The sequence below is a fragment of the Paramisgurnus dabryanus genome, chromosome 12, assembly GCF_030506205.2.
Source record: "Paramisgurnus dabryanus chromosome 12, PD_genome_1.1, whole genome shotgun sequence".
In the NCBI taxonomy this organism is placed as follows: domain Eukaryota; kingdom Metazoa; phylum Chordata; class Actinopteri; order Cypriniformes; family Cobitidae; genus Paramisgurnus; species Paramisgurnus dabryanus.
In genome coordinates, this window is record NC_133348.1 from 31,948,739 (window position 1) to 31,967,648 (window position 18,910).

At 38.9% G+C, this 18,910-nt stretch overlaps 1 protein-coding gene across 2 annotated transcripts in view; it reads right to left on the reverse strand.

Moving 5' to 3' along the window:
* zdhhc14 (zDHHC palmitoyltransferase 14) overlaps positions 1-18,910 on the reverse strand; it is a 28,634-nt gene that overhangs the window by 3,130 nt on the left and 6,594 nt on the right. For both annotated transcript variants that reach the window (XM_065268789.2, XM_065268788.2), the window contains exons 3-8: positions 10,614-10,772; positions 10,389-10,526; positions 7,951-7,999; positions 5,770-5,872; positions 5,435-5,544; positions 3,001-3,103 (exon numbers count right to left, since the gene is read on the reverse strand). In XM_065268789.2, coding sequence (XP_065124861.1) covers positions 3,001-3,103; positions 5,435-5,544; positions 5,770-5,872; positions 7,951-7,999; positions 10,389-10,526; positions 10,614-10,772 — 662 coding nt within the window. The remainder of the gene's footprint in view (positions 1-3,000; positions 3,104-5,434; positions 5,545-5,769; positions 5,873-7,950; positions 8,000-10,388; positions 10,527-10,613; positions 10,773-18,910) is intronic.

Genomic DNA, 18,910 nt, shown 5'->3' on the forward strand with positions numbered 1-18,910 from the left:
TAAACACATACACATACATACATATATATATATATATATATATATATATATATATATATATATATATATATATATATATATATATATATATATACACATTTTAGAAATTTTTTATTTAATATTTATATATACATAATAATTACACACAGCACAAACTCACATGTTATGCAAAAAATTTACTTTTATTTTGTATGAGATTAATCTAGATTAATCTATGCCCAGCTCTAATATATATATATATATATATATATATATATTATATATTATATATCTTTCTTGATGCCTAATATATCCCTTTATCTTTCATTCTGTCTTAATGACAACTACATTTTAAAATCATAGTCACAAATTTGCTATTGGTTTTTGAAAAATGTCTGGTTTTGGAGCATTGGGTTAATAAAAGAAGATTTTTGTTATCATATTAGGAAAGATTAAAAGTGTCAAGCTGCGCAGATCAGACATTTAAAGAAAGACAGACAATAACAGACAACAATTTTTAGAATCATCAAGGTATTTACACATTTAGGTATTTAGCACATGCATTTTTTTAAAGGATTACTTCACTTTCATTAAAAAAATCCTGATCATTTACAAACCCCCATGTCATCCAAGATGTTTAAGTCTTTCTTTCTACAGTCGAAAAGATTTTTCTCCATATAATGGACCTTATAGTTTACAGCTTTAAATGACTCTAAATGATCCCAACCGTGGCATAAAGCCGAAGGAATACTAGGGACATTCGCATGACGTCACTTTCGTCATCAGGAGGGTCCACAGTCGTCCGCACGCACCGTCCCCGTGCTGCCCAAAAATTTGAGACCACGCGGAAAGTCTGCGTACGACAGCGCATGCGCGTGAAAATGTTGAGATAAAACCCTACACTCCAAACAATTACACAAAGGCAATAGACAGCGTTTGCACACACACCATCATCTTTTCTTGTTCTATTTTCTTCTTCCAAGAACAGAAAGCTGTGGAGCATTTTGGTCACCATAATGTTTGATTCCTGTTCTTTGTTTTCTTGTTGTTTGTTCTAAACTGTGTTTGCAATGGTGGGGCCGCTATTTTCTTAATCTATCCTAATTTTTTTTATGTCCTGTAAATGTTGCAAATCAGTGCTGCCGTGACGGCCTGGTAGAGTAATAAGTTAAATAAGATTATTTGTATTGCGGTACCTGTCGAACGCGACCATCTGGGCGTAGCTGCGATGAGTATACTTGGAAAGCTGTGCAGACGTGTGCACGCACAGAAAAAAGGTATACTTAGCACTTAAGAGTCTTATCTAGCAAAACCATCCTCATTTTCACACAAAAAAACAAAAACATGTACTATTAAGCCACAACTTCTTGTCCTGCATTAGCCGTGTGATGCGCCAGCGCGACCCTATGTATTACGCAATCACGTCAAAAGTAGGGCTGGGTATTGGCATGGGCCTCACGATGCAATACATATCACGGTACATGGGTCATGGTAAAATGTATGACGATACGATGTGCTGCTTTTGCTATACATTGCAATCCTTTGCAATGGAGCTATTTTTTTTACTTTTTTAAGCCAATGTGCTTTCACACGTTGGCTTTGAAAGCAGCAGATGTTTTTACATTTTCTGCCATTTTTTACTCCCGCTAACTTCGGAGACATTGGCTGAATGGCCGTATATGACAGACAACTGGACTGCGACAACTACAGCAGTGGCGGAGGAGCTCGTTTGACGCACAAAGAGCTTTTTTAAAATACCGATAGTAGAGATCGAAATATCGATACACTATCGTGGAAAATTTTATCATGATAGTTAGCGGTATCGATATTTTTGCACAGCCCTAGTCCAAAGGTCACGTGTTACATATGTGAAGTGCACACTTGCGGACCATTTTAAACAATAAACTGACACACAGACATTAATTAGTATCAATCCTACAACAACATCAGAACGATCCTCTTTCTTCACACTTGTAAACAGCAGGGCAGTAGTTTTGCATACATCATGGCTAGTGCAAGACGAGAAGTTGTGGTTTAAAAGTACTCTTTTGGCAAAAATGACAATTGTTTTTGTAGATTAGACCCTTAAGTCTCATTTGGGATCATTTTGAAACTGCTATTTTAATCTGCATTGAAACAGTAAACTGTTGAGGTCCACTAAAGTCCACTATATAGAGAAAAATCCTGGAACGTTTTCCTCAAAAAACTTTATTTCTTCTCGACTGAACAAATAAAGACATAAACATCTTGGATGACATAAGGGTGAGTAAATGATCAGAATTTATTTTTTATGAACTTGGAGTATTCCTTTAAAGCGACTAACAAATGTGAGGAAAACAGCAAAGCAATTTACTCATAATGATAATGTTTGTCGTATTTCCTTTGTGCTATTATATATAAAAAAAATCATTCTGTTATAACATTTCTAATGTAAAACATCACTGTGTTATACTAAAAAGACGAAAATCATCACATAATGGGAATTACAGACAACTACAGCACTACAGCAGATTAGGTGCAATTTAGCATTACATTTTATATTCAATTATGTTATGTTTAATTCAAATCTGGTCTAAGGTCACGCCGAAAAGTTTGAGAACCACTGCACTACAGGAAAACTCAAACACAAAAACACATTCAAACACATTCAGAGGACTGGACTTGTTTTAATGTGACTCATTCATCTGTTCTTAATCTATACACTCTTAAAATGTTGGGTTAAAATGGACGAACCCAGCTTGTTGGGATATAATTTAAACAACGCTAGATTGCTTTAACCCATTGCTGGGTCAAATATAATGGGTTCATCCAGTTTTGACCCAACGTAATAAATAAGATTGACACTAGCCATATTTCAAATAATTTTATGCACCTATCATTCCTACTGTGCTAAAAAGTTAGCTGTTGTTTGTACAGCTCCATTACAATGAATGACAACAGATGGACACACACACACACACACACACACACACACACACACACACACACACACGGAGAGAGGACAGAGTACAGTCGACTTACCATATGACTCTGAACCTGACTGGACGGACAGGCGCTGTTACCGTTAGCCTGGGTCACAGGCTGTGGGGTATCTGGTTGGACGAACCCTCTTCTGTCAATCAAACTGCAGAGAGATAGGAACAGGATTATTAATTCAGATGATGAGTCAAGACGCGTGGGTGGAGGAACCGGCGGAGTCCTCCTCCGACCGAACAGACCCACACACACAGAGCAGATGGCAGCGAGCGATGCTGTGCCCACTTCTGCTTTGTGTTCCTGGCTCCATGTGAAACTCATTAATGGCGTATTGAGCTCTGGTGTGGGTGTGTGAGAGTGTTTTGACGTCAGCAGACACCAATTCAGGAATATACTTCCGTGATCCAACATATTCACACTTCCTAAAGTAAGAAAGCCGAAGGTGGAGAGAACTGCTGAGGTCAATACTCGTTTTACGAGATCAGCACAATACAAGCTGATATATCGTGCCTGGGTAAAGATTTCAGATGGAGTTTAAGTTGATAAATATCTGACTTAAAAAAAGACTTCATTCTGTGAACTCGCAAATTAAAATCTTTGATAGAGAAATAAAATAAATGCAAGCCACACAATTTTTTGATATAAAGAAACTTTTGCAGTATGCTATATTTGTATAGTAAGCATTGTATATGAAGGTTTTTTACACATGGAATATATGGCTGATCCATCCATCCGTCCATTCATCCATCTCCCAAACTATCTGTCTGTCTGTATCTATACTCTCTATAGACGGTTTCAGCAGTAACAACATAAACAAGCAGCTTTCGTGGTCAACACGTAACTTCCGGTAAACTCCGCTAAGAATAAATAACAACAAAGTCCTTTTAAGGTAGTTTATTTATATAACAAGCAAAATCAACAACACATAGATTACCTAGAAAACCAAAACATTTGTTATTTTCGATGAGGTATTTGTTCAAGAATTCAACTAGTCAGACCAATAAACAGAAACCGGAAGTTTGGACCAGATGCTTATGTCGTCACCGCATGTGTGTCCGATGAAACCGTCTATAGTTGTATATTGATTGGCTGATCCATCCACCTCCCTATACATCCATCAATAGCTTATATCTATCGATTCATCCATAGTTTATATCTGTCTGTCTGTCTGTGCATCCATCCATCCATTCTATCTACCATCCATCCCCCTATCAATCCCCCTATCTTTCTATCCATAGTTTATACCTATCTATTCATCCATAGTTTATATCTATCTATTCATCTATAGTTTATATCTATCTATCTGCCTGTCTGTCTGTCTATCATGCTCCGTGTCTATCTCTCTATCGATCTCCATATCCATCCATCCCCATATCTCCCTGTACATCCCCCCATATCTTTATACATCTCCCTATCTCTCTCTATCCATTCCCCTATCCATCTATCTATCTGTCTGTCTGTCTGTCTGTCTGTCTGTTTCTCGCTCGCTCTCTGTCTGTCTGTCTGTCTGTCTGTCTGTCTGTCTGTCACTCGCTCTCCGTCTGTCTGTCTGTTTCTCGTTCTCTGTCTGTCTGTCTGTCACTCGCTCTCCGTCTGTCTGTCTGTCGCTCTCCGTCTGTTGCTCTCCGTCTGTATGTCTGGCTGTCACTCTCCGTCAGTATGTCTGGCTGTCGCTCTCCGTCAGTATGTCTGTCTGTCTGTCGCTCTCCGTCTGTCTGTCTGTCGCCCTCCGTCTGTCTGCCTGTCGCTCTCTCTCTCTGTCGGTCTGTCTTTCTCTCAGTCTGCCTGCCTGTCTGTCTGTCTCTCTCCGTCTGTCTGTCTCTCACTCTCCATCCGTCTGTCTGTCGCTCTCCGTCTGTCGCTCTCCGTCTGTATGTCTGGCTGTCACTCTCCGTCAGTATGTCTGGCTGTCGCTCTCCGTCAGTATGTTTGTCTGTCTGTCGCTCTCCGTCTGTCTGTCTGTCGCCCTCCGTCTGTCTGCCTGTCGCTCTCTCTCTCTGTCGGTCTGTCTTTCTCTCAGTCTGCCTGCCTGTCTGTCTGTCTCTCTCCGTCTGTCTGTCTCTCACTCTCCATTCGTCTGTCTGTCGCTCCCTCTCTCCGTCTGCCTGTCGCTCTCTGTCTCCACCTGCCTGTCGCTCTCCGTCCGTCTGTCTCTCTCTCTCCGTCTGTCTGTCTCTCGCTCTCCGTCTGTCTGTCTCTCTCTCTCTGTCTGTCTGTCTCTCTCTCTCGCTCTCTCTCCGTCTGTCTGTCTCTCTCTCTCTCTCTCTGTCTTTCTGTCTGTCTTTTCTTTCGCTCTCTCCGTCTGTCTGTTTCTCTCTCTCTCTCTCACTCTTTCCGTCTGTCTCTCTCTCTCCGTCTGTCTGTCTCTCTCTCTTCCGTCTGTCTCTCTCTCCTGTCCATATCTATTTCTATCTACAGTATGTATCTATACAGAAGCAGATAATAAAACAGTGAACATATGAAGTGGTGTTGGGTTTACCTCGGCGGCAGAGGTCCACACAGTGCAGCGCAGCAGTTAGTGATGAAGTTTCCGTAGCTGTAGGGATTGTAGTTCCCTTTGCCTCGTTTGGATGACCATGAACCTTTGATCTGAAACATTCATGTAAACATTGAGAACTATATAGAGGGACAAAAAGGCAACATGAGAGCAGACAGCGAGATACTGAGAGAGCCACAGAGATGAACAGCACTTTAAATACAGTCAGACAGAAATAAGATCATAATGTCTGGCTTTTATGATGATGTAAATTCACTTTTGTAACAACAACGAGTTTGAACTACTGAAATGAGATCAATAGAAAGAGTAACACTCACATCTTCATTGGTGGTCTGGTTGGAGCTGATCAGGTAAGTATGAAACCCTGACAGACCTACAATAGACCAGACAGAGAAAAAGCACACCACCACCTCCAGAACAGTGCAGATGTTAAGGAAAAGACAAATCTGGATCAACACCACAGATATTAAGGATTATCAAAACTGCTGGCTTGTGTAAATGGACATTAAATACCTCTAGGTTTACATAAAGACAGAGAGATGAAGACATGCAGGAAATTATTTCTCAATTACTGCTTGGGTTCTGTCTCACAGTAAAAACACAAACACCCTTAAACAAAAACAATGAACTTGAAAAGCAAGGTTACATATACACGTTTTCCCTTTTTGTCCATCCGTCTGTCTCATACATATACAGTGGTGGCCAAAATTATTAAAACACCTGACAGATCAGAAAATATTGTTATTTTTGGTCTCCAAAACATGATTTAATTTGATGATGATGGTTGCTCTGAGCACAACAAATATTTTTCCACTTTAATATTTGGTGTGTTCACCTTTTGCAGCAAGTACATCAGCACATCTCTCTTACATAATGTCAATATATTTCATAAGTAACATTAGTATGAATGAAAATTTGGTCATGAATTACCCACTCAAACTGGGGTCCGGGCCCCTAGGGGGGACGTGAGATGGTGCCAGGGGAGCCCCAGTTTAATGGCATTTTCTAAAATACATTAATTTATCATGAATTCTGTGTAATTAAACTTAAAAAATAACCAACAGCACTACTTTGTATAATTTCATATGTTTGGTTAATTAGAAGTTTTAGAACTGATTTTTGTCATAAATTTTTTTTGGGGGGGCCGCAAAGGAATGTGCCGTACAAAATAGGGGCCACACGCTGAATTTTCTAGAGCTGTACATATAACTACAATATTGCTAAAGCACAATGCCAGTGTTTAAAGGATTAGTCCATTTTCTTAAAAAAACTATCCAGATAATTTACTCACCACCATGTCATCCAAAATGTTGATGTCTTTTTTTGTTCAGTCGAGAAGAAATTATGTTTTTTGAGGAAAACATTCCAGGATTTTTCTCATTTTAATGGACTTAAATGGACCCCAACACTTAACTCAACAGTTTTTTTCAAAAGAGTTTCAAAGGACTCTAAACGATCCAAAATGAGGCATAGGGGTCTTATCTAGTGAAACGATTGTCATTTTTGACAAGTAAAATAAAAAAATGCACTTTTAAACCACAACTTCTCGTCTATCTCCGGTCCTGTGACGTGCCAGTGCGACCTCACGTAATACGTCATCACGTCAAGAGGTCACGGATGATGTATGCGAAACTACGCCCCTGTGTTTACAAGTGTGGAGAAAGCGGACCGTACCGACGTTGTTGTATGTCGAATGATACTAATTAATGTCTTTGTGTCAGTTTATTGTTTAAAATGGTCTGCAAATGTGCGTTTCATATATGTAACATGTGATCTTTCTACGTCACTACGCATTTATGTGAGGTCGCGCTGGCCTTCTTCTTTTGAAGAAGAGAAGTTGTGGTTTAAAAGTGTATATTTTTTATTTTTCTTGTCAAAAATGACAATCGTTTCGCTCGATAAGACCTCGTTTGGGATCGTTTAGAGTCCTTTGAAACTTCGTTGAAAAAAACTTTTAACTGTTGAGTTAAGTGTTGGGGTCCATTAAAATGTGAAAAAATCTTGAATGTTTTCCTCAAATAACATAATTTCTCCTCGACTGAACAAAGAAAGACATCAACATTTTGGATGACATGGTGGTGAGTAAATTATCTGTTTTTAACAAATGCATTATGTGCTGCTTTCGTGAATACACGTTGGAGGCTGATTTGAGTATAGCTTGTAATGCATTACATCACTTTGAATAAAAGCCGCTGCCAAATGCTTAAATATAAATGTGTGAGCAGCAAGCTAGTCTCAACTATGCTACACAAAATCACTGTGTCGCAGATTTACAGAGGAGATTTCTTCTTCCTCAAGCCAATCTCAGACTTTCCACCGACCGTATTTAATAACATATTACAATCCACTGAAAAGAGAGAGCTACAGAGACTTAGCAAAGAAGAGAGAGAGAGAGAGAATCATTGTCGGTGATCTGCTTTTCTGCAATTGAGTTCTGGAGGTGTGAAATCCAGAAATAGTTTCTTCCCACACACACATACACTTTAGTGAAAGGATATCTAGCTGGGCTGTCTTTGAGAGCGCTGAGAAAGCCGGTCCTGTTGGATCCTGCAGGAAAACAACTGCTTATGTAACAAAGAAAAACTGTCATAGAAACATGAAACTCTCATATGAAATGGCATGCGGCATATTGAGCTGGAAGATGCTGGAATAAGAAATAACCCAGCTGCTTTAAGATGCTTTAGCCATAGAGACGCCATACCTAGATGCAGCTATTAACCATAGATACAGAATACTTGAATGCCTCAGTAGCAATTTACTCACCTTAATGCCATCCTAGTAATACTTTTACGGTAATATTAAATAATTTCCTGCCTCTTCAAAGCTTTGTAATGGCACCAAATAGTGGCAACGCGTTTAAAGCCCGTCCATCATCACAAAAAGTACACATTTTAATAGACTACCATTCATCCAGTAAAAATGAGAAGTCATCTGCTGTGTTTAACACTAATGGTCTCGAGAGAGGGCATCTCAGGAGAGATTGGCGAGTAAATAATGCCACAGTGAGAGTGTCCTGTCTAATAAACATCATACAGGAGTCATCTATCACTACAGTAACCTCAGTATAACCCTGTCCTCTTGGTCTGATCGATCAGTTTTGTGCAGTAAACAGAGCTGAGCTCAGGTTTACAGTCTCTTCATCATTCGTCACTGTGTGAAGAAACTGATATGTCAGCAAGTTCATGACTTCTCGCTGTCAGTCAAGGGCCAAGAAGAAGAGCCAATCGATGAGAACCTGCATCGTACTGTACAGATACACAAAGAGCCTACTGTACAATTTTAAAGCGAATTCAAACAATGAATGCCGCTGTAAGAATCAAGTCGTATAGACTGCTGCGTTTTAGTGTCAAAGTATTTAAACATCAACCAAAAATCATAATTAAAGCCACAATATGTAGGATTTTCACCACTAGAGGTCGCTATTACACAGTAACAATGACAAAACTTAAAGGAATAGTCTACCCTTTTGCCATATTAAACTATGTTATTACCTCAACTTAGACGAATTCATACATATCTATCTTTTTTCAATGCGTGCACTGTACAGTGCGTCGTGAATGTGTTAGCATTTAGCCTAGACCCATTCATTCCTATGGTACCAAACAGGGAAGCCACCAAACACTTCCGTGTTTTCCCTATTTAAAGACTGTTACATACAAATAAAACTTTTTTTTGGTACCATAGGAATGAATGGGGCTAGGCTAAATGCTAACACATTCACAACGCGCTGTACAGTGCACGCATCGAAAAAAGATAGGTATGAATTAATTAGTCTAGGTTGAGGTAATAACATAGTTTAATATGGCAAAAGGGTAGACTATTCCTTTAATGATGTTATGAAGAAGAGCGGAACGATGGGAGATGTTGGCCCTGTCCCAAATGGTGCACTTCATGTGGACTTTCGGTCTTGTGGCCTTCAATTGCGCATGCTCGCTTAGTCTACGAGTCCGTAGGGTGTCCCATCTGTCATTTTTACGCTCCAAAGTGTGCTCATCAGCGCCCCCTTTGCACCCTTGATGCGTCTTCGGCGAAGCCCGCATTGCTGCATGCATCAGGCACTTTATCAACCCAGAGGTCCTTGCGAAAAAGCAATCCCAAAATACGACTCGGGTTCCACCCCGTGAACTCACGTCAAGGGTCCCTAAAGTCTGCACTACATGATGTCATCAAAGTGTGGACTCCTCAAAGTGAGGAAGTCAACAGGTCCGGAGTGTGCCACTTGGGACAGGGCCGTTGTTTTCACCATCCAGAGACGTATGAAATTCGGTAATCATGCTCACGGATAAGGTAATGAATGAATGAATGTTTTATTATTTGTACGTTTGATCACATTTTTTTTATGCCATTCATAATCATTATGAATGGCATAAAAAAAACTATGGCAACACGAGTGGACAAGCGCTAATTCATTATTAATGAATTAGCGCTTGTCCACTCGTGTTGCCATAGTTTCTACAGCCATAAACTACTATACAACCCTATTTTATGATAAAAATCGTACATATTGTGGCTTTAATAGCACGTTTTTTTCTTCGGACCCTGTTAAGAAATGGTTTGTACTTGTTTTAAACAAAAAATAAAGCCAAGTTTGTGAGGTTCGTGTTAAAAACCACAATTATTTTTCTAGGAAAAGACACGTAAGTGAGCATTTTTACAAGACATTCCCCTTTTTAAAGGTTGCGATGGCCAGCATATGTTGTGTTGTGGATGCTGAAGTGCTAACTAACCAACCAGAACGACTTCCTTTATCAACCAAACCCAGCTCCACCTTAACAGTTTGTTATGTGGTGTAGTGGTTCATAACGCTGAATTACTTATGTCCAAACTGAAATGAACCGGGAACTGTTTATTATCTGAATCATGTTATAAGTGAGATGATGTGTTGTGGGACTGAAGAGTGATATTATATAAGGAAGTAGGTGGTTAATGCTCTTACTCAGTATGACGTGTGTAATGACGAAGGCGAAGATGAAGATGGTGAGGAACGAGAGCGAGAGGATAAACAGGTAGAAGAAACGATAGTTCCTCCGTCCCACACAGTTGCCAACCCACGGGCAGTGATGATCGAATCTCTCTGAAGAGGAAAATCTGATGTTAGCACATCGTTGCAGGAGCCAAACTAAAATAAACATCATGATGAAGCATATCTGTGCACGCTTACCTACACAGTTGTCACACAGACTGCAGTGTGAAGTCCGTGGTGGTCTGAAGATCTTGCAGGTAAAACAGTATTTTAGTTTGACTGTCTGACCGTTAATCACCACTTCTCTTGTTCTGGGTGGAGGTCTGTAACCTGGACCACTCGGCCCATTGGCTGCATCTAAAACAGAATAAAACAAAATTCTTAAAATAATATACTGCAAAAGACCAGGACGACCAGGAACGCTATACCTTTATCATTGTATAACCCCTTATTATTAATACTATTTGGTAAAAGAATGTGGTAAAAAATAAAGCTCAAGTTTAGGTCAATGCATACAGTCTATAGCCAGAACGTACACAAGCAGCCTTGCAAAGCATCATTTATATGACAAATGCAGTGTGTTATACATTATGTTCACTTGCGTACTGACGTTATCCTTAATGTTTGAATCTAGAGAAATACATAAATTTTAACCTGTGTAACTTCCCTCCTCCTCCTCGCATCGTCTGTGAATCATACACTGATTGATTTGAGCAGTGACGTATGCAGCAGTAGTATTTGAAGTGTCTAGCATACCACTAGTTTCTAATCTATCAAGCCACTAGGCTTGGGCGGTATCCATTTTTTGATACCGTCAAACCTCCTCCATATTTTACCTCGGTATACAGAATTACCGGGAGTAATTATAAAATTATGACGTAAGGCTCAGACAGCGGTCAGACCCATTCGCGGTCACCTTTTTGTTGCACAATTTGCCTCGTCCGTATTTACCGCCTCTCCATTCTCGTTCGGTCTGAACCCGAAATAATGCTAAGATGCAGAAGTTGTGTTCTTTTTTGAGAACCGGTCACTCGGTGCGCGACTCGCCATCTTCCCCCCGGTCACTTTCTCCTCCACACTGTCATGTGATGAAAACCACGCATACCATTTTTAGGCATTAAATAAATTATATTTAATATTTGATCCTTGTCTGCTGTATAAGAGCATTGTTTTTTATGACTGTATGACGGTATTGAAACTGACACTTTTGCTATTTTTAGATCCCGTGGTATACCATATTACCGCCCAAGCCTACAAGCCAGCCACAATAGCTGGGTTTCCATTACCATTTAAAGGGGACAGAGAATGAAAACCCATTTTTACCTTGTCTTTGATGAATAATGGTAGTTTTCCCGCATTCACGAACATACAAACATTTCTAGACATGCTAAATATCTCAGTCTCATAGAAATTCCTCTTTTAGAAATGTCAGCCAGAAAACGACCCAATCTAAAAAACTGATGCTTATGACATCACAGGCACCTAACTGCCCCTCCACTTTAAAATAATTGGCTAAATTTTTTGAGTGGCAGCAAAGTCACCCAATCAGTAATGAGATTGCAAGTTAAGCCAGTAGGGGGAGCCAAATAGGTGCAAAACCACTTGTTTAAAATCCCCCACCCTAATAGAGCTATCTGAGAGAGGTTTTTAGGAAGCTTCTAAGGCATTACAGACACAAACAAAAAATGTTTTGTCTACGTCACATCACAGAACAAGGATAAATACCCCGTTCAATCATTCTATGTCACCTTTAAATTGTGCAAATTGATATTGTGAAAATACGGTGTCAATTTCGCAAAAACTCCCATGTATTGCAAAAAAATTTGGAAAATTCGAAAAAGGTATATTTCGCAAAAATGCAATGGAAACAGTTTATCGCATTTTATGTGTCTGCTCCCAAGTGTAAGGGGCTTTCCTTGGCATTAATGTTTGGATAACACTCCTACATCTCTTTGATTTAAAATAATGTACTAATACCTCCAAAAAACACTTATACATTGCAACTCCTAAGTATAAGGGGCTTTCCTTGGCATTGTGTTTGGATAAAACTCTTACGTCTCATTCGCCTAGTGTAGTGGATGTGATATTAGTAAACCTACCAACATCAGGTTATGTGATGTTTGGAATGACTACTTATCGCGAGAGGAAAAACTATGTTTCATTCACATATCATTGATTATTGGAAATGCCATTATTTTGCAATATTCTTTGTAGACATTTAGAAAATAACACTACAGTTTTATGCAAATCTGCAATGGAAACTATAATGTAAGAGTTATAAAACTTTATTTCATTATGTCATCCATGAACTTGATTTGTGAATCCCTCCTGAATTGATTTACAGTGGAAGTGAAGACGAAGACTATAACTCCCATCATTCCATGCTCCTTTACAGCGTCATCAAGCTACACCTTTGTTATTGTTTTGTGACCTTTAGCTGTGAAAATTACATGTGTCTTTAAATCTTCAAGACAAAAATATGTGTTCTTTAAAAAATCTATAAAGCGCTTTAACTCATTTTTGTACTGGTGGATCTTTTTTGTCCATCTGAGCCCATATTCAAGGAAAATCTAAGTGCAAAGAGTTGCTCCTAGTGACAAAATTCTAAGAAAATTCTTAGAAATGGTCCAAAATTGTTAGCAGTTTGGACAATGACTTTTAAGAGGCTTAAGAGTTTCTTTAACAGCAGTGAATAGGGACAAAACGCAAAGAGGGAGAAGAAATGTGTTGCAGACAATGCATGACAGTAAATTAATAAGACACGACACATTAGATCATGCAGGGATCAAGTTTGTGATTCATCTTATTAGAGACATGCTCTCTGTTGCCATAGTGCCAGAAACACAAGTAATCACTACATCAACTATACAGTAACAGATTCAGCAACTGGAAAAAATGCAACTATGCAGCAGAGATGACAAGCAGTGATCACACGAACAATTACAGCAATAACAGACTACCTTATTGTGTCACTGTTTATTTCCCATATATATATATATATATATATATATATATATATATATATATATATATATATATATATATATATATATATATATATATATATATATATATATATATATATATATATATATACAGCAGTAACAACATAAACAAGCGGCTTTTGTGGTCAACACGGAATATCAGTCATAAGTCGCACAGATATATTTATAGCAATAGCCATCAATACATTGTATAGTTCAAAATTATCGATTTTTATGCCAAAAATCATTAGGATATTAAGTAAAGATCATGTACCATAAAGTTATTTTGTACATTTGTCATTAGTAATGCGTAATGATTTATCAGTAATAATGTGTGTTGTTAAAAAGGACATTTCATGAAAATCTGACTTTTTCATGTTTAAGTGCTTTATTTGCGTCCCCCCAGTGCTTCTATCAACTCAGAAAATGTGAAAAAGAAAAACCCAGTAACTTAGTTTTGGTAAACCATTCTCTACAAGCATGTGAAAAATAGCTCATTGAAATTTGGCTCCCCTTGTGATGTCAGAAGGGGATAATACCGACCCATTAGCTGCCAATCACACCAAACGCGTTTTAAACGCGTGGAAAAGCAAGACGTGCGGCTTTTTATATCGCTAGGCAACCACGTAGTCAGCTGTCTTGTTAATCAAATATTGAAGCGTGAGCGCTCTTTTGCTGTTAACTGTCATATCAGCAGAACTTTAAAAAGAGGACGCTTGCTCTGACCTTGATCGAGGGTGAGAGGTGCACAAACACACAGGAGACAGTGAGTGGAGTCCGGTTGTTCTTGTCACTAAACAACTTTAACTTCTGTCACCATAACGGAAGGCCCGCCTCTCCTCTCATTCAATTGGACAATGTAAAGAAGCAAATGACTCTCAGTCAGCGCTCCTTCAAAAGCGCGTGCTGTGGTAGGCAGCAAAAAACACAAGCCGTCCGGCGCGCACAAACATTTCACTGCCCATAGAAAATCATTCAAAGGGGTGATCAGCCCCTTAATCTGCACTGTCCAACCATGACACTGCCATTTAGTGCAGAGATCAGCTCATTTGCATTTAAAGGGACAGTAAGTAGTATTTACCCCATCTAGTGGTGAAATTGTAGTTTGCATTCAAACGAATAGTGCTCTCTAGCGCCTTTCCTTTTCAAATGCATGTTGCAACTACGGTAGCTGTTATGAACTCACTGATCTCCGTGTCCGTTTCAGCTGGTTCACGTGTTCTGAATGAAAACGCGTTGTGGAAACGCGTTGGTAGGCTAGTGCTTTTTGTCCCTCTCTGCTATTATAGTTTATCGGCGGAGCGACACGGAAGCCTCCTTGGACTTACCCGTTCAATGCAAGTAAAGAGAAGAAATTCTAAGCTTACAAGAAAAGCCAGATCACTGGCAGAGGTCATTTGACACCCATGAGGACATATTTATGAATAAAGACATTGATTTTCATTAATAAAACACTTAAAATCCTACTTACTGTCCCTTTTAAAAGGACACACCCAAAAACATCACATTTTTGCTCACACCTACAAAGTGTCAATTTTAATAGGTTATAATAAATTATCTATACGATATTTTGAGCTAAAACTTCACATATGTACTCTGGGGACACCAAAGATTTATTTTACATTGTTAAAAAGTCTTGTGAAATGTCCTCTTTAAGGACTTCATCTATACAAATTTAAAGGCGATTTTCTTAATATTTAGATTTTTTTGCACTTTCAGATTCTATATTTTCATATGGCAAAATATTGTCCTATCCTAACAAATACCTATTAATGAATCTTTCAGATCCCTTTTAGACTGGTTTTGTGGTCCAGGGTCACACTTTATGTGCTAAAATCTGGGTTATTTTCAGCTAACTAGGTTTGTTTTAGTGTTTGTTAAAAGGGGCAAACCCAACACAGTGGGTTGTAAATTTCAGGGTTAATTTAACCCAACAGCTGTGTTTGTCTCTATTTGACCCAAATTTTCAACCCAGCAATTTAGAGTGTGGTAAATCTGAATAAAACACAAACATACATTCACGTAGAAGACAAATTTTCAACTCACTGAAGTCATTTGGATGATTTACATTACATTCATGCACTTTGGCAGATGCTTTTATCCAAATGCACTTACAGCTTATTACAACTTAGATATACATTTGATCAGTACGAGTGTTCCCTGAGGATCGAGCCCATGACCGCTGTGCCGCTAATGCAGTGCTCTACCAACTGAGCTACACGAACACTGATGATGGGCGGATGCTTTTCTGAACGCAGGGGCGCCGTAAGGGGGGGAAGTTAGGACGATTCTAAGGGCCCATGAACTTTTGAGGGCCCCAGCCAACTGTGCCGCACACGCAACCTCCTTATTAAGATGAGCCCTCTTAGCTCCGCCCCGTATTTACTCTGCGTTTTAGCGCCGTCTTCAATCCACGGTCTCACAGTGCGGAGTGAACTTCACAAGAGAGCAAGGTGTGTGTATTTACTGCTATTTCTATGATATCTGCATATGTGCACTTCCTTACTATAAATGCAGTTTACACAATGTGACGCTGGAGCAATACAATGTAGTTTTCTTTCCACTGTAAAGTCTTCGCTCTGTTCACCTCAGTTTAAAAAAAACACAAGGTGATTTACGTTCCCTGTTTTGTGTTATGATTCTAACGCGAAGTCAGCCCTTATCAGCTGTTTAATTAACGTACCCCGTATAAGCTAATTAACATAAACTAGAAATGCAATCATTTACACACTAGTTTTGTAACGCAATATGCCAAGGAAGGATTTTTATGCAGTCGTGAATCGAGTTGGTTGTGATAAAACTGAAATGAAACTAAGGCTAAACTAGTCCAGTTATGTATATTAACCCACAGATCTGAAATTTACTTGTGGTGGTAGCTGGTGAAAAGGGCAATCATTATTATCCACCGACAAAAAATGGTCTACTATACATGTAACAAAGAACTAATAATGTGTGACACAACACAATACTTTGATTTATAAAACATTCATATTAATTTCACATTATAGTTCATTAATCTAACCACCCCAAACTTTTTTTGCCATAAACAAAGCTGACACTGTTTGTCAAAGCACCACAAAAACACTTTATGTTTTTGCACTGATATATGAAGCAATTTGATGACCCCTTTTATCAAACTCAATTATATACAATACTATGTATACTATAGCCTATATAGACAGTGCAGGTCTATAGATTATAAATGTGACTGATGTTATAATGTTAATAACTTATATAAGATAGGCACTTTTACTGCTTCTGCTTTCTATTTCTCTTTTGCCGATTAAAAAAAGCTTAATCCACTAATTATTTCAGATTTAAAAGTCTACTTGCTGTCCCAATGACAGACTTTACATTACAGCTTTGCGTTTTTTATATCCTGAGTCAGCTAGAGCTTTGCTCATTCAGTATTAGCACTGTTTTTTGCTACAATCTCTGTGCAAACTGTTTAGATTTTAGTAAAGATATTGTCTATTAATAGTAAGATTATTAAAAAATGGGATAAAGAAAATGAAGCGGCGCGTGGTCGTGACAAGAGCCAGTTGCTATCGCCATAGAAACCGGAGGCACGCTAAAACAGCACTCGAGCTTTAGCGCGGTAGCGCTCACGGCCGTTCTCCGATCGACTCGGGTTTTACACACAATATTAATCAGACTTGGGACCCGAAGTAATGAACCCATCTGACCATTTAAAATATAAACCCGGAACCGTACGAGTCCCGCGTCCTCAGTGAAGAAAGACCTCTAATGGTAAAACTCTGCTCAAGTTCAGAAACATGAAAGGATACAATGTGACACTGAGGTTGCTTCGCGTCGCGCCCAATTCAGAGAGCACGTGAACGGACACTCAACCGGAGAGACACAACGTGCATGCACGCAAAATGAAGCCAACTTAGATGCTATAAACACATATGCATATAAGCATATGCGACCATATTGGTCGCAGTGTGTTCCCTGGCTGCTCCGTATGTGCTGCTGCGGTTGATCCAGTTTGCCGCGCTGGATGATGAGTTTATGACGCGTGCATCATCTTCACGGTCACCCGACCCCCACCTCTCTCTCGTGCTCTCTCTCTCGCGCTCTCTCTTTCGCGCGCTCTCTCTCTCTCCACAACACGGGTCATCCAGTCGAGTTCAGAAAATACGGAAATTCGTAAAGTGATTTTTTTTTACCTGGGCGGGTCGCAATTTACCTGGGCGCAGCGCCCAAGTAGAGCCTATGTATGGGAAACACTGGGGTTAAGAAATCAATGGAAATCTATGTCGTAATCTGCTACAGTTGTCATTCATTTCATTTTAGAGCCCCGTTGATTAAAAAAACAGTCTGAAGAATCATTTAATAACAGTATAGCTGTTTTCTTAAAGAGTAACTAAACCCTAAACCAACTTTTTTTAGTTAATGATCTGTAAGAATGGGGTTTTATTAGTGCTGTTCATTGATTTTATTAGTTTTTTGACATTTGGATATAAAGTGTTTCAATACTGGTGTAAAAACGTCTGAGTGCTGCCCTCTTCAGGTTAAACGGTGGCTACTGCAGTTGAATTTTTGTATTGGATGTTGGGTCCAAAAAATGCCTCGTGATGTAAGCAGGTTCACGCTCACCACGCCTTGTTATGATCTCATCAGTTCGTCCCCTCAATGTCGTGTGTGTAGCTCAAGTATACAGTATGTCACTGAGACTGTCTGTGAAAATCAGACTAAAGCCTCAAATCTTATTGTGAGATAAAAAGCATCACAGTTTAATTTCAAGCATTAATTTCACTATGATTTCAATCGGTGACATGACATTACTCAGTCAATATTAAAGATATCAAGTTTATATTTTCAAAAAAAGGTTCTTAACATTATATAGGATGATTTTATGCGGAAAACAGTAAATACAAAGAAATACTTCAGCTGGGTTTTCACAGGCATGGTCACATTTATCTTTAATCTTTAAGAATGTTGCATTTTCTCTGAATATTTGATTTAATGTACTGTATTTTTCATTAAATTTACATTGCACTATAAATGATCTTAGCTGCAGACATTTTAGGTATCTATAAATACTGATAACTGTGGTCAAAACAATAGCAGAATAAATAGTTCTGTATTATTCAATTACAGACAAAGATTTTGAATAGCTACAGTAGGTTGGATTTTGTTTGGTGCGAAATGGGTATGGTGGGGGCCCGACCCCCTATTTTTTCATAGGGCCCAAAATTGCTAGCGGCGCCCCTGTCTGAACGCTTTTGCGTATCAAATATGATAACATGACTGCATATTAATATAAAGTTGTTTGTGCTAACCTGAAGAAATGAAGACTAAAACTGGGATGGCATGAGGGTCAGCAAAATACTTATTACACGGTATACATTATATCGGTATGCGTGTTCCCTGGGATTAAACCCACAACCTCCTGCGCTGCTAACGCAATGCTCTATATCCCTATAATAGCCCCAGTCTCCATCCACTTCCATTATAAAACAAATAGCATTTGACATTAGGGCAAGTACATGGTACTTTTATCTG